We start from the raw sequence: 13,931 nt of genomic DNA, 5'->3' as shown, positions 1-13,931 counted from the left end.
AAAAGGCTCCAAAGAAACCCACAAACCCAGAAAAACCCATCAATAATTCGAAATCCAAATTGAGGAAAAGGGAAATCATGAAAAACAGACCTTTGGATTGTGGCTCACGGTGGCTCCGGTTTGTTTCCAAGCTCCATGCACAGCTCCGACGAACTTTGTGGTGGTGAGCTTCGGTGTGTGATGTGGTGGAGGTTTGGGCAAGCAAAGATGGAAGAGGGAGGAAGCTTTTGTCTGAGGGCTGTGGGTTTTCTTAATTTGTTCTCACACACAGCTCCGACGAACTCTGTGGCGGTGAGCTTTGGTGTGTGGTGTGGTGGAGGTTTGGGCAAGCAAAGATGGAGGAGAGAGGAAGCTTTTGTCTAAGGAATGTATTTCGTTCTTTGTTTGGAGTCTGTTTGGAGAGGAATTTGAGTGATAAGTTAATATTGTCCACATGGCAGGATCCTATTGGCTAGTGTAAAACACTGGTTTTACACCACAGCCTGACTGAATGTTTACTCTATGTATAAACCCATGCATAAGTCCATTTGAAAATCACGAGTAAAAGAAGAGAGGTAGGTAGGTATGTAAGCAAAAAATCTCTTTCTCATTGTATATATATTTTTCCATTTGTGAGTTCATCAATAGTTTTAAACACTTAGTCAATCATTTCAGGCCAAGCAAAGGTGTTTGTTTGGTGGAGCCTTGGCCCAACCATTTGTGTAGAGTTGATTCGAGTTAAATGATGAACTCTTGGACTATTATATTTTGGATGAAACAAGTTTTTTTTTTTTTTGTTGAGAAATAATTATAACATGCTGCTAACCCCGCAGCTCGAACTCTTTCCTCCCTAAACCCCCAAGTACTTTGTGCATGGAGAGGTGCCAATTTAGCTATAAAGCCTTTGACAAGGATGAAACAAGTTAAAAAAGAAGTTTTGATGCATCGGTTTTTATATTTTGCCAACCATAGAGAGCTTAAAATGCCTTAAAGAGAGCGAGATTTTTGTATCTTAGTCAAACATTGTTCGATTAAAATTCCTAATGTTATTGTAACTAAAATATTATTTTATTGTAATTTCTCAAACAAAATGTTCATAATTAATGTTAATCTACAAAGGGTTTAAGTGATAATTCACTGATAGCAAGGTTTATTTATTTATTAATTTTTATAATGTATCAATGATGCTTGTGCTAGTCCAAAATTTACTTGTTACTTAAAAGATTTTGGAATTTGATTAATGAGGACATTTTTTTTTTCATCGTTATTCTTTTTTCGTGTGCAGTCAAGCAATATGATGGTATATAGTGACTTTGATTGCGTGGATATATATAAACAGCCTGCTTTTGCTCATCCTTTGGTTAAGAATCATAAAATTCAGGTAAATCGCAAAGTAAATTCTTTCCATGTTCTTTTTTGTTGACTTTCTCATACATATCAAATAAAAGACATTCATTATATCATTATATGCCCCATATTATTCTAACTAAATCTTAATTAGTTTTACAAATTAAAAATGAACAAAAACTTTGGGCTAATTTTGGTTTTTGGAGGGGTCTATTTGAATTCTTAAGGGGGCCAAATATAATTTTTCTTGAGCTAAAATATTAAATATGCATTATTATTAATTTTTTTATAAAAAAATAGAAGTACTACGTCCACAACATTTTTGCAACAAATCATAGGTGGTAAGTTATTATTGGTTTTAATTTGAATTTACAATTTAAATTAATACTTTTTTGCGTACTTATAACAATCCACCCCTTAGGACTTGTTGTAAAATTGTTGTGGATATAACATTTCTAAAAAACAATATGGGGGCATCTCTACATGGTCATGTGCTATATTCTTAAAAATAATAAATTTGCATGAGATTTTATAAAGTTTTTATAATATATTAGTAATAATTCTTTTATTTTTAAGGATACACAAATTTTTATAATTTTTTAAAAGTTTCTTAAAACTAATTATTTTTAAAAGGGCACTTATATTTTCGGGATACTAATTAAGCTCATAATTTTTTCAATTTTAAAGATAATACACGTAAATTATTAAGATTTTTTTGGGTCTAAAGTCTCAAACATGGTTACGCCTCTGGAATGGAACGACTCTAACACTAAGGTCATATAACTTGCTAGTCTAATTTAAATTTCATCAATAATATGGGGGTTTTTATATTAAGCAACAGGTCAAAGCTGCAGTCAGATTAAAAAAAAAAAAAAAATTATTAATATAGAGATCCTCAGAAAAAAAAAAATTTCAGGGCGTGAGATTTCTATTTTATAAAATATAACCACTTTTTAAAAATTAAAAAGGACAACACAGAAAAATAGAAACAACAATTGATTACAAATAAACATTCTATTCAGTGAAGTTGAATTTCAATGATCAGTTCAACCCATATCTTTTGCCTTGCATTTGATGTAACAATTGTTTCTTTTGTTTATTTAATTTTTATATAATTATGTTAATCTCCTCCGGTAAGTATTGATTACAATTAACTACAAATTATACAACTGAACCCAAATTTCTCAGAAAGTTGGATGACAAACGAAGTTTTATTAAACAGCAAAATAGCGAAAATGGATCTTCACAAAGGAGGTTGCCCACAAGGGATGGTACCTATTCAAAAATCTAAAGTTGAAGATCATACTTTTATAGGGATAGAAGGCCCAGAAATGTGTATTGGGCCGTGGGCCTTGTCTGAGGATTCTTGGTAGTCCGAGAACAAGTAGATGTTAGGGAAGGGGTAAGAATCAGTGGGTTATGAAAATGTTTTGACTATAAGAATTTGGGAAGGTAGTCTGAGGAGGAATGCCTCCTCGGCTAAGCAAAGCAGAGGTCAGAGGGTGTTGTCTGCCACCAAAAGCAACACTCCAGAGGATTCTATTGATAAGGATAAATATCAGGAAAGCATAGGACAAAGGAAAGCTAGGAAATATCTAAGAGAAAGCTGCTGCCACTGTATTGAATGCTCTGCAGCTAATCCTTTGGCGGCATTGATGTGAAGGTGATATTTGAACAGTGATAATTAGCCTTACAGCTTCTCCTAGAGACTTCAGGAAGGTGTTGATGGGACAAGGATCAAAGCCAGCAACTTAGCCTACACGTGGAGGGTGGAGATGGAGAAAATAGATGAATATAAGAGAGAAAGAAGCCCTTTACAAAGGGATCTATGTGAGAATTTGTAGGAAAAACACTATAGCAACAAGAACTGAAAGTGTAATCCAGTTTATAAGAAATATATTCAAGGATTTTTCCCCTCGAACTTTGCCGAATAAGGATTCTTTTGCATGAAGTTTGTTTATCTCTGTTTTCATATCATCTTTAGTCCATGCTGAACATTGTTCACCCCATTAAAGCCTAGTTTTTAGCCCACTCTCTACAAATTCATTGTATTGGGCTCGTTGGGCCTTAATCCTGTTACATCTTGAGCTTACGATCCAAACCCAGCCCCTACAATTCTTTTTTCAAGTCTTTCCCAAAATCTCATGGTGGAAACTTTCACTCACTTGGAGTTTCATATCCTCTAGAACTTGTAAGCTATGTAGTACTCATTTACATATTGGAATTGTTTGGGATATTGGAAAATCCATGCTTAGTTTCTTCTCATCTCATATAATTGGAATGAGACTTTTTGGCGTCTACTTTTCTAGACATTCATAAATAATCCTATAATTCAATTAAAAAGTGAGTTAACAATAGGACACATTAAGGACAAAAAATAATTGAGAAATTAAAAAATGTCCATTATTCTACTCACACTATATAACAACTCTATATACACACACCCACATAAATAAAATAAAAATCCATATTGTTAAAATAAAAAATTGTATAAAAAATCTTTAAAAAGTATTAAAAAAATCAAATTCATTTTTATTATAAAAGAAAAAGAGTATCTAAAGATTCTAAACACACATGAAATACGATGTGAAGACTGAAGAGACTAGTTCTTAATTATTTTGACTTTGCTCTATCTATAATATTGGTTAACTTTCAATCTTATAATATACAAATGAGAAATAAAATATTTTGGCAAGTCTCAGTGACACATTAGCATTGTCTAGTATCTTCCATGAGGAGAAACTGGGTTTAAATCTCCCTCCCCATTTTGAAACTGAGAAAAAACGAAAATAGCATTTTGAACTCATTTTTTATTTTAATTTTTGAAAATTAGATAGTTTGGAAATTAAATGGAGCTTTGTATCATTTATTTTTCTGTTGGAAATACCAAAAAATGATAGTTAAGTAACAAACTTTTTACAATAACAGACGGTGTTAAACTGTTAATATGTTAAGTAATCTGTTGTATATATGTTCAGAAGAAGATGAATTAATGTTAAGGTCAAGTTTTGTACTCGATTGAATGTACCCTAAGAAATAATACATATTGATTGTTTGAAGTAATACCATCTGTCAATCTTATATAACCAATTGAATTACAAAAATAAAAGTATGATTGGTAAGAAAGAAGAGGAGAGCAAGGAAAAGAATTGATGTAAATTCCTTTGTTTTGTTAGAAGAAAAGAGATGAGAGAAAGGAATGCAGTGAGAAATGGTTTCCCCTCCATTTTTTTTTTGAATTTCTTCCTTAATTTCCCTTCAAATCCATAACATCATTTTGATAACCTTGGAAGTTTTGATTTTTTTTTTTTGTGAAATTAATTTTATATCCTCATTATTAATTATTGATTTATAGTTAACAAGGATAAAATAGTCAAATATTCTTTATTTATTATTTTTTATTCTCTTTTTCTAGCTACTTTCTCTTCTCCTCTGCATACAAACACATATAGATTGGAACAGTTAATGTGATTTGTAAGTGCACAATTTGTACCCGGATCCAAACACGTGATGGGCTCAGGCCCAAAGAGCCTTATGCAATAAAATTTGTAGAGCGTGGACTTGAAACCTAGGTTTTATAGATATTGGACAACAAATAGACGGGCTAGATTGTCACTATCTACACAATCAATGGATAAGAATAACAAAAATTCTCCTCGGATATAAGCCAAGGGTGGCTTGTATTGCCTTTCTTTCCTTTAACAATAAATTACAATTCAAGAAGAGCTCCTCCTTTTTCCTTCTCTTTTTCCTTTTATATCACTCTTCCTTTTCCCTTCACCTTCCACGCGTAACACAAATCAATGATCTAGATTTTTTTCTTTCTCCACCGCCCTCTGGAAGTCCTCAAATAACAGCTGTAAGGCTAATTGGTACTGTTCAGATGTCATTTCTCCATTAATGCGGCCAGAGAGGTAGGTGCAGGGTCTTTAATGCGGTGGTAGCAGCTTTTTCCCTTGATATTTCTCATACGTTCTTCCTCTTTATAACAGCGTGAAACATATCTTTACTCACCAAACTTTCCAGAATTCTCTCCCCAAACATCATGACGTGTCATACAATCTTTATTGGACTCAGCCGAGGAGATGCCTCTCCTCAGACTACATCATCAACCTTTCTAGCAAAAGCTGACTTGTGGGCCTCAAAAGCTCTGCTCGGACAGGCTTACACCAGCAATATCAGGCCCAAGACCCAAATACTTGTTTTGACCATTTTACCTCCACAATAGCCCCTCAAAACTTCATTTTTCTCCACAACCGAGAAGAAAATTGGAGTTTTGAACCAATGCCACAATCTCCACATGCTTTGCGAATCGTCACACGTGAAAGAGTCACTTCGCTTCTTTTAAACTGCTTCTGACACTTCGAAATCCGTAACACCCGCATTAATGGCTGTAAGTTACACCTTGTCCTCCACGTTCAACGGTGAGATGCGCATCTAATCGTCCGGATTCTTTCTCAAATTTGGGCGGGATAATTCCCATTCAATGCCACCTCCCACACGCCAAAACACCTAGGAAACTGAAACTCAACCTCTCACTTCAGAAATCAATCAAATCTCAAAATTTCCTATTCTTTTTCCTTCCAAGAAGCTCGCGAAGAAGTATTTGCCTCTTTTCCATAAGTTCTCAAAATTTTTTTTTTTAAACTCATTTCTTCTCGGCTATTGTCCTCGGCCATTACTTACATCCTTTCCCTCTCTAAATCTCCATTCTTATCCCCACCAAATGGGTAGATTTAAGTGTCTAGTAGATACCGATGCCAGTATGGAGGGTTTTCGGGCTAAATATCGCATTCCTCAAAACGTAGGCTTAAGATATTGCCCCCTGAAGCCATAGCTAACAATAGGGAGGAAGGAGAAGTTGTCATTCCCATCATCGCATTCTTAGAAGGTGGGATGACACTTCCCATGAAAAATGTAACAAGTGAATACCTCCGCAACCACAGGTTGTGCCCAGACCAATGTACACCCAACGTGTTTAGAGTCTTAGGATGTGTTGACGCTCTAAATGAGCAAATGGGTCTAAACCTCACATGGCACGACGTCGTTTATATGTACGAGTACCATAAGCTTAAAGACGTAGGATACTATCTTAAATCTAGGTCTAGTGTTGTTAGGCTCATATCCTGTCTTCCTAAATCCAACAAAGGTATGAAGGATGATTACTAGATTGCTTCTGGAATGTGGCATGACGGTCCTCATTGCCCAGTTGAATGGGGAACCCCAGGTGTGACTCCATAGGAATTAGATTCCCTAACCCGTGATTTGGTTCTATTAACTTTACCATTTCCGGTTAAATTGTATGTTATTACTTCTTTATTCGGCATTTATTGCTGATCTAACCATGCTTGTCTCCTCGGATGTTTTTGTAGACAAACAACACGTACGGCCCTGTCTAAGCCTTTGTAGTGTCGCGGACCTTAATCGCGTTCTACGATCCGAGGTGTTTGTGAGAGAAGACCTGCAAGTAAGGGCAGCCCATCTCATATTGGGATACGACCCTCTGTCAGAAGATTTCCAAGACATCGGCAACGCGATCACTGCGGGTGACTAGAGACGCAGAAGGATAAACATTTCGAGACCGGGCTTTCTCGACACACACCAATTACCGGACGATCCCTCGACTATCCTCTACGTACGCTCGATAAAAGCGGTCCCCTTTTCGGTACGTTCTCAGGCAATAGTCATCCAAGAAGAGTCAGCGTCTTCGCACCTATTCATTGAAGAGGAAATCGACCAGTTCCGTCTTGAGGAGGTAGAGAGACCTACAGAAAGCCACATTTTCGCCATCTCGAACGAAGAAAATGAACTTTCTGAGAGTTCTAGCATAAAGGGCTTAGTAATTGCGCAAGTTGATACCTGTTCCGAGGAAGACGAGATGTCCAGCCTAAGATCGCTGATGACCAGGAGGGGTACGCAAGCTAGCAAAAAGGATACATTTGGATCTCAACCCCCTCTTAAGCTGCCACCACCTCCTCCTCCTTCCGACCCTAAGATTCCTGCTCCCGACGCCAAAAAGAAAAGAAAAAATGAGGCCGAGGAGACAGAAGTGGAGCAACAGAAGAAGCCGAAGCAACAACAACAACAACATGTTGTCAAGGGTAGAACACGCACCCTTTTTGTAGAGAGTGGGGAAAACCATGATCGGGCCGAAGTGCACCGCACACAGGCCAATTGGTCCCCTACAATGGAATTAGTGGGGCTCCAATTCCTTACCACTCCACCATTAGGGCGTTCCAGCAAGGACATGCCCACCACTTGGCTAACGCTCTGGAGCAGCCCATTCTTCTACCGAAGGACATGGGGGCTCTGGACAAGATGAGCAAGCCACACCTTTTCCTCTCCCTAAAAAGGGACTTGGCTTTGGTACGTGTCATCCAACCATTACTTCCTCGCTATATTACTTTTTTCTTCTTTTTTTTTTTAATTTTTTATTTTATTTTATTTTTTATCTCTTTGCATAAAAATCTTTCCAATAGTACTGTTCTATTGCTCCTACCATGATGTATCTGTTTGACATCTCCATGCAGGCTATTCAAGAGGTTTTTACTGCTGAGAAATGGGTGGATGATAGTCGGAACCAGGCCCAAGCTGAACTCCAAGTTAGAGTTGAAACTGAAAAGGCTTTAGGCCGTGCTGAGGCAGAGAAAGAGGATCTGTCCAAAAAATTGGCAGATGAGAAGAAAGAGAGAAATAGTGTCGAGGCTGAACTCAAAACTACCAAGGCTCAAGTGGAGGGGCAACGCAAACTGCTGCGTCAAAAAGGAGAGGATCTGTCCAAAACCCAGCAGGAAAATTTAGACTTAAAGAAGGAGCTTGCTCAAGCCAAAGAAGAGGATCTCACCCTTAGGGAGACCATGGAGGCTGCCAAGAAGGCTTCTTACGACGAAGGGGTTGAGACAACAGAAACTTGCTTAACTGAGGAGCTGGCAGAACTATGTAGGGAGTACTGTCAACAAGTTTGGGCAGAAGCACTAAATGTGGCAGGAGTCCCGGCTACTTCTGCATGGAAGAAGGAAGAAAACATTTGGATTCCTCATGACATCTGAGCGATTGAAGACCTTCCTTCCATATCAACTACCTCCGAGACAGTGCCTTTGATAGCGCCATCTCCAATTCAAGAGCCTATTCCATCTCCTAAAGAATTTGCTAGTTCTGACAAAGAGAAGGAACAAGGTGACAAGGCTGAGAAGCGCCTAAGTGAGCATGCTGAGCCAAATGCTCCTCCACCAGAGGCGAAGGACAAACGAAAACAAGTCCAAGCCTCATCTGAAGGTGAGCCTAAGCAGACAGGGGAGGAGGACAAAATCAAAGAAGCTGCAAAGAAGTCTAAACAAGACCTTTCACCTAAACCCAAGGCATAGGCCATCTAGGACTTTTACTTCATGTCGCCCTTTTTTTTTGTTTTGTTTTAGGACTTCTATTTTAATCCTTTTATTTGAGAACTTCATTCCCCATGTACCCACTGATAGAATCAATGACAGATTAAAAGGATTGCTCTTTAATTTATTGCCAATTTCCTTTACTAAAATGTTTATCTCTTTTACCTTAATGCAAATTACAAGCATAGCATAACTAACTTAGTATCCCAATGTACAGGGAAATCTTTATAATGCCTCAGTCAATACTAGTAATCCGACATGAAATTATGCTCACTTTATCAACTTTAATCATTAGCAGATAACTTATGTGTTGAAATTATAATATCCAAAGTGCAATAACATATAGTTAAATATGTATGAATATATCTGAACTTAAAACGAGAAAAATACAGTTTAAGACTTGGTTTGATGTCTAATTTGGCCTAAGAGCCCAAGCATATCCAAATTCATGTCTAATATATGAGGGGATAAACTGAAATGTTTGATACTCAGAAAAATGAACTGAAATGTTAATTTCCCCAAAGTAGATGATCCGAGGACCAGACGTAACTAAGGTTCTGTTTAACACATAATAATATATCCATTTCACGAGGTATGTGGTCCAAGAAGCCAAGCATGACCAAGTTTCTGTTCGATACTTATAAAAAGGAACTGGAATGTTAATTTCCCCAAAGTAGATGATCCGAGGACCAGACGTAACTAAGGTTCTATTTAACACTTAATAAAATATCTATTTCCACTAGGTATGTGGTCCGAGGAGCCAAGCATGACCAAGTTTCTATTCGATACTTATAAAAAGGAACTAAAATGTTAATTTTCCCAACGTAGATGATTCGAGGACCAGACGTAACTAAGGTTCTACTTAACACTTAATAAAATATCAATTTCCACTGGGTATGTGGTCCGAGGAGCCAAGCATCACCAAGTTTCTGTTTGATACTTATAAAAAGCAACTAAAATGTTAATTTTCCCAAAGTCGATGATCCGAGGACCAGACGTAACTGAGGTTCTGTTTAACACTTAATAAAATATCAATTTCCACTAGGTATGTGGTCCGAGGAGCCAAGCATCACCAAGTTTCTGTTTGATACTTATAAAAAGGAACTGAAATGTTAATTTCCCCAAAGTAGATGATCCGAGGACCAGACGTAACTAAGGTTCTGTTCAACATTTAATAAAATATCAATTTCCACTAGGTATGTGGTCCGAGGAGCCATACATGACCAAGTTTCTGTTTGATACTTATAAAAATGAACCAAATCATAACACAATAATAATAGAACAAAGAATGACAAAAGAGTCTTTCATTAATAATAGTACATTCGTAGGTTATTTACATTCCATGGACGTTGTACAACTTTTTCATCTAAGTCTGCTAGATCATCTAAGTCTGCTAGACGATATGCCCCTATGCCCGCTATAGAAATAATTCGATATGGTCCTTCCCAGGTAGGTCTTGGCTTTCCCCATGCTGGGTTCTTGGCTGTACCCAAGACCTTCCTTAATACTAAGTCTCCAGGTGCAAGTGGCCACAGCTTCACATGAGCATCATACCCTCGTTTGAGCTTATGCTGATAATAAGTTAGCTGAACCATGGCAGCCTCTCGCCCTTCCTCAACTAATTCCAGGCTTTTCTCTAGCAAACCATCATTATTGCTTGGGATGAAAGAGCTTGTCTTCAATGTCGGAAACCTAATTTCCAAAGGGATTATGGCCTCGGCCCCATAAGTCATGGAAAATGGCATTTCTCCCGTGGATCTTCGCGGTGTAGTCCGATATGTCCACAGAACATGTGGCAACTCTTCCACCCACCTTCCCTTCGCATCATCCAGCCTCTTCTTAAGTCCGCTTACTATAACTTTGTTAACTGCCTCGGCCTGCTCATTTCCTTGCCGATAAGCTGGAGTGGAGTATCTATTCGTTATACCTAGGTCACAACAGTATTTTCTGAAGGCTTACTATCAAACTGCAGGCCATTATCTGAAATAAGAGTATGAGGTATCCCAAACCTAGTGATAATGTTTTTCCACACAAACTTCTTTGCATCCACATCTCTAATGTTTGACAGAGGCTCAGCTTCAACCCACTTGGTAAAGTAATCGGTTCCTACGAGCAACCAACTTTTATTTCCCACAGCCTTTGGGAAAGACCCTACTATATCCAATCCCAATTGAGCGAACGGCCAAGGACTAGACAAAGGATTAAGTACACCACCGGGTTGATGGATGTTAGGAGCAAATCTTTGGCATTGGTCACATTTTTTCATGTAATCTTGAGCCTATCTCTGCATATTGGGCCACCAATATCCCTGGATCAGAGCTCTATGAGCTAAAGATCTTCCTCCTGTACGACTTCCATAAATCCCTTCATACAACTCCTCCAACAATGACTCTATTGCTTCAGGGTTTATACACAGCAAGTACAGCCCAGAAAAAGAGTGTTTATACAGCTTCTGATCCTCGGACAACCAGAAGCGGGGTGCCTTTCTACGAACTTTATCTACCTCAGATCTCTCCTCGGGCAGGACATCGTTCTTAAGAAAGGATATCATGGGGTCCATCCAACTAGGTCCGAACCTAACTTAATGAATATGGACAGCACCAAAAGCTGTCCGAGCAGGTTTCAACGAATCTTCAACGAGAATGACTCGGGGCAAACCTTGAGCGGAAGATGTTGCAAGTGTGGCTAATGAATCGGCGTGTGTGTTCCCATTCCTAGATATATGCATCAAGGTAAAAGAGTCAAGTTTGGATTGTAAACACCTGACCGAGGTCAAATATTCTTGCATTCTTGGATCCTTAGCCTCTAATGTTCCCATCACTTGACCCACGACTAACTGAGAATCCGAGAACATTTGAACTGACTTTCCCCCCATTTTCTGAACCACATCCATCCCAACCAGTACAGCTTCATACTCAACTTCATTATTAGTGGTCGAGAATCCTAATCTCAACAATTTTTCAAAAGTAATTCCTTCAGGGGATACCAAAACTAGCCCTACACCTGATCCTCTTTGGTTCGCCGCGCCATTGACATACACGTTCCGAACCGGAAGTTCCCTGCACAAAATCATGCTAACTGATTTTCCATCCATGTGCAACCCTTTTGCATTCTCTTCTAATGAAGGTTCAGGGAACTCTGCCACTAAATCAGTAAGGACTTGGCCCTTGATAGAAGTGCGAGGCATGTATTTAATATCAAAAGCCCCCAAGATAGTTCCCCACTTAGCTATCCTCCCCGAGTAATCAACACTTCGCAATACCGACTTAAGAGGGAGCTGAGTCAAAACAATAACTGTATGAGATTGAAAAAAGAGAGGAAGCTTACGCGTAGCATGCACTACGGCCAAAATCACTTTCTCCAATGGTAAATAACGCACTTCAACTTCATGCAGAGATTTGCTCACATAGTAAACTAGTCTCTGTATACCACTATCGCCCCGTATTAAAACCAAGCTAACGGCGTGAATGGCCACCGTTATATACGCAAACAGGATTTCATTCACCTCTGGCCGAGACATGATGGGTGGTCGAGAAAGATACTCCTTAAGTTGTTGAAAAGCTAAGGCACACTCCCTGGTCCATTCGAATCCCTTCCACTTATTTAGCAACTGGAGGAAAGGTCTACACTTATCAGCCGATCGAGAAATAAACTTGTTGAGAGCAGCAGTCATCCCCGTTAGCTTTTGAACTTCCTTTGGATTCCGAGGAGGTTGCAAGCTATTAATTGCCTTGACTTGTGCCAGATTTACTTCTATTCCTCTATGAGTCACCATGTAGCCTAAGAATTTACCAGAAACTACGCCAAAAGAGCATTTAGAGGCGTTGAGGCGCAATTTGTACTTCCTGAGCGTTTGGAAGGTGTCATCCAAATCTTTCATATGCATGGACACGACCTTACTTTTCACCACCATGTCATCCACATACTCTTCAATAGTCTTTCCTAGCTGCGACTCGAACATCCTGGTCATCATCCTTTGATAGTTAGACCCTGTATTTTTCAAACCAAAATGCATCACCTTATAATGGTAATTCCCTGTAGCAGTAATGAAGGCTGTCTTCTCCTGACCACCCTTGGCCAAAGCTATTTGGTGATAGCCTTGGAAAGCATCCAAAAAACTCATCCGAGGATGTTCGACTGTAGCATCCACCAACTGATCTATGCGAGGCATCGAAAATGAATCCGTAGGACAAGCGTTGTTCAGATCAGTGAAGTCCACACACACTTTCCATTTTCCGTTCTTCTTCTTCACCACCACAGTGTGAGCCAACCATTCCGGATAAAAAACTTCTTTAGTTGCCCCAGCCCTTTTAAACTTGAGCACCTCTTCCTTGACAGCCACGGCATGTTCTTTAGAAGAATGCCGAGGTGGTTGCCTCCTCAGGACAATAGCAAGATTGATGTTCAAATGATGGCAAATGAAGCTTGGGTCAACCCTAGGGGCCTCATAGGGAACCCAGGCAAATACGTCGATATTGTTTTTCAAAAACATAACCAATTCCACCTTCTCTTGATGTGGTAGCCGAATGCCAACCTGAAAGAACTTTTCAGGATCATCACCTATAAGAAATCTTTCTAACTTTTCATATGTTGGTTCCTTTGCTATCACCGCACTAGGCGCATCCAGAGACATTAATTGCTATAGTCCTCTGCAGTCGAGACTGAGGACTCTGGTTCGGTTTGATGCAGTATTGCAGCTGATATGCATTGTCTTGCTACTGATTGGCTCCCAAGAATTTCTTCAATCAGTCCCCCCGATGGGAACTTCACCTTAACATGTAGAGTTGAGGAAACAACACCCAGAGCATGTAGCCAAGGCCTTGCGACAATGGCTGTGTATGGGGAATAAGCGTCAACCATAATGAAATCCACATCAACTGTTTCCGGACCTGATTGCACAGGCAAACGACTCTGTCCCTTTGGTATGACAACCTTTCCTTCGAAACTTATTAGTGGTGAATCATAAGTTGTAAAATCCTCGAGCTTTAAATTAAGCCCCTTAAACAAATCAGGGTACATAACATCCACTCCACTACCCTGATCGACCATCACTCTCTTTACATCATAGCCCCCTATCCTCAGTGTAACCACTAGAGCATCGTCATGGGGTTGAATGGTCCCCACCTTATCTTCATCCGAGAAACCTAAAATAGGTGAAATACTTCCTTTAATTCTCTTCGGCTTTGAGCCAGACTCCTCGGCAAGAACATGTGACACATACAT

General features: G+C 39.0%; 2 protein-coding genes across 2 annotated transcripts; both read right to left on the bottom strand.

Annotated features, from left to right (window-relative positions):
- Positions 1-11,289: 11,289 nt before the first annotated feature.
- Positions 11,290-13,341, bottom strand: LOC142611925 (uncharacterized). Its single transcript, XM_075784077.1, has 5 exons — positions 13,033-13,341; positions 12,251-12,780; positions 11,971-12,163; positions 11,712-11,874; positions 11,290-11,651 (listed from the first exon to the last, which is right to left on the bottom strand). Exons 1-5 carry the CDS (start codon positions 13,339-13,341, stop codon positions 11,290-11,292), a joined length of 1,557 nt encoding a protein of 518 aa, XP_075640192.1.
- Positions 13,341-13,931, bottom strand: LOC142611924 (uncharacterized). The gene is made up of 2 exons (XM_075784075.1): positions 13,616-13,931; positions 13,341-13,540 (listed from the first exon to the last, which is right to left on the bottom strand). The coding sequence occupies exons 1-2, from the start codon at positions 13,929-13,931 to the stop codon at positions 13,341-13,343; spliced, it is 516 nt and encodes a 171-aa protein (XP_075640190.1).

Source organism: Castanea sativa, chromosome 10 (genome assembly GCF_040712315.1).
Source record: "Castanea sativa cultivar Marrone di Chiusa Pesio chromosome 10, ASM4071231v1".
NCBI classification, from domain to species: Eukaryota; Viridiplantae; Streptophyta; class Magnoliopsida; order Fagales; family Fagaceae; genus Castanea; species Castanea sativa.
The sequence above is the reverse complement of the archived record's forward strand: the minus strand, read 5'-3'. Positions and strand labels throughout refer to the sequence as shown.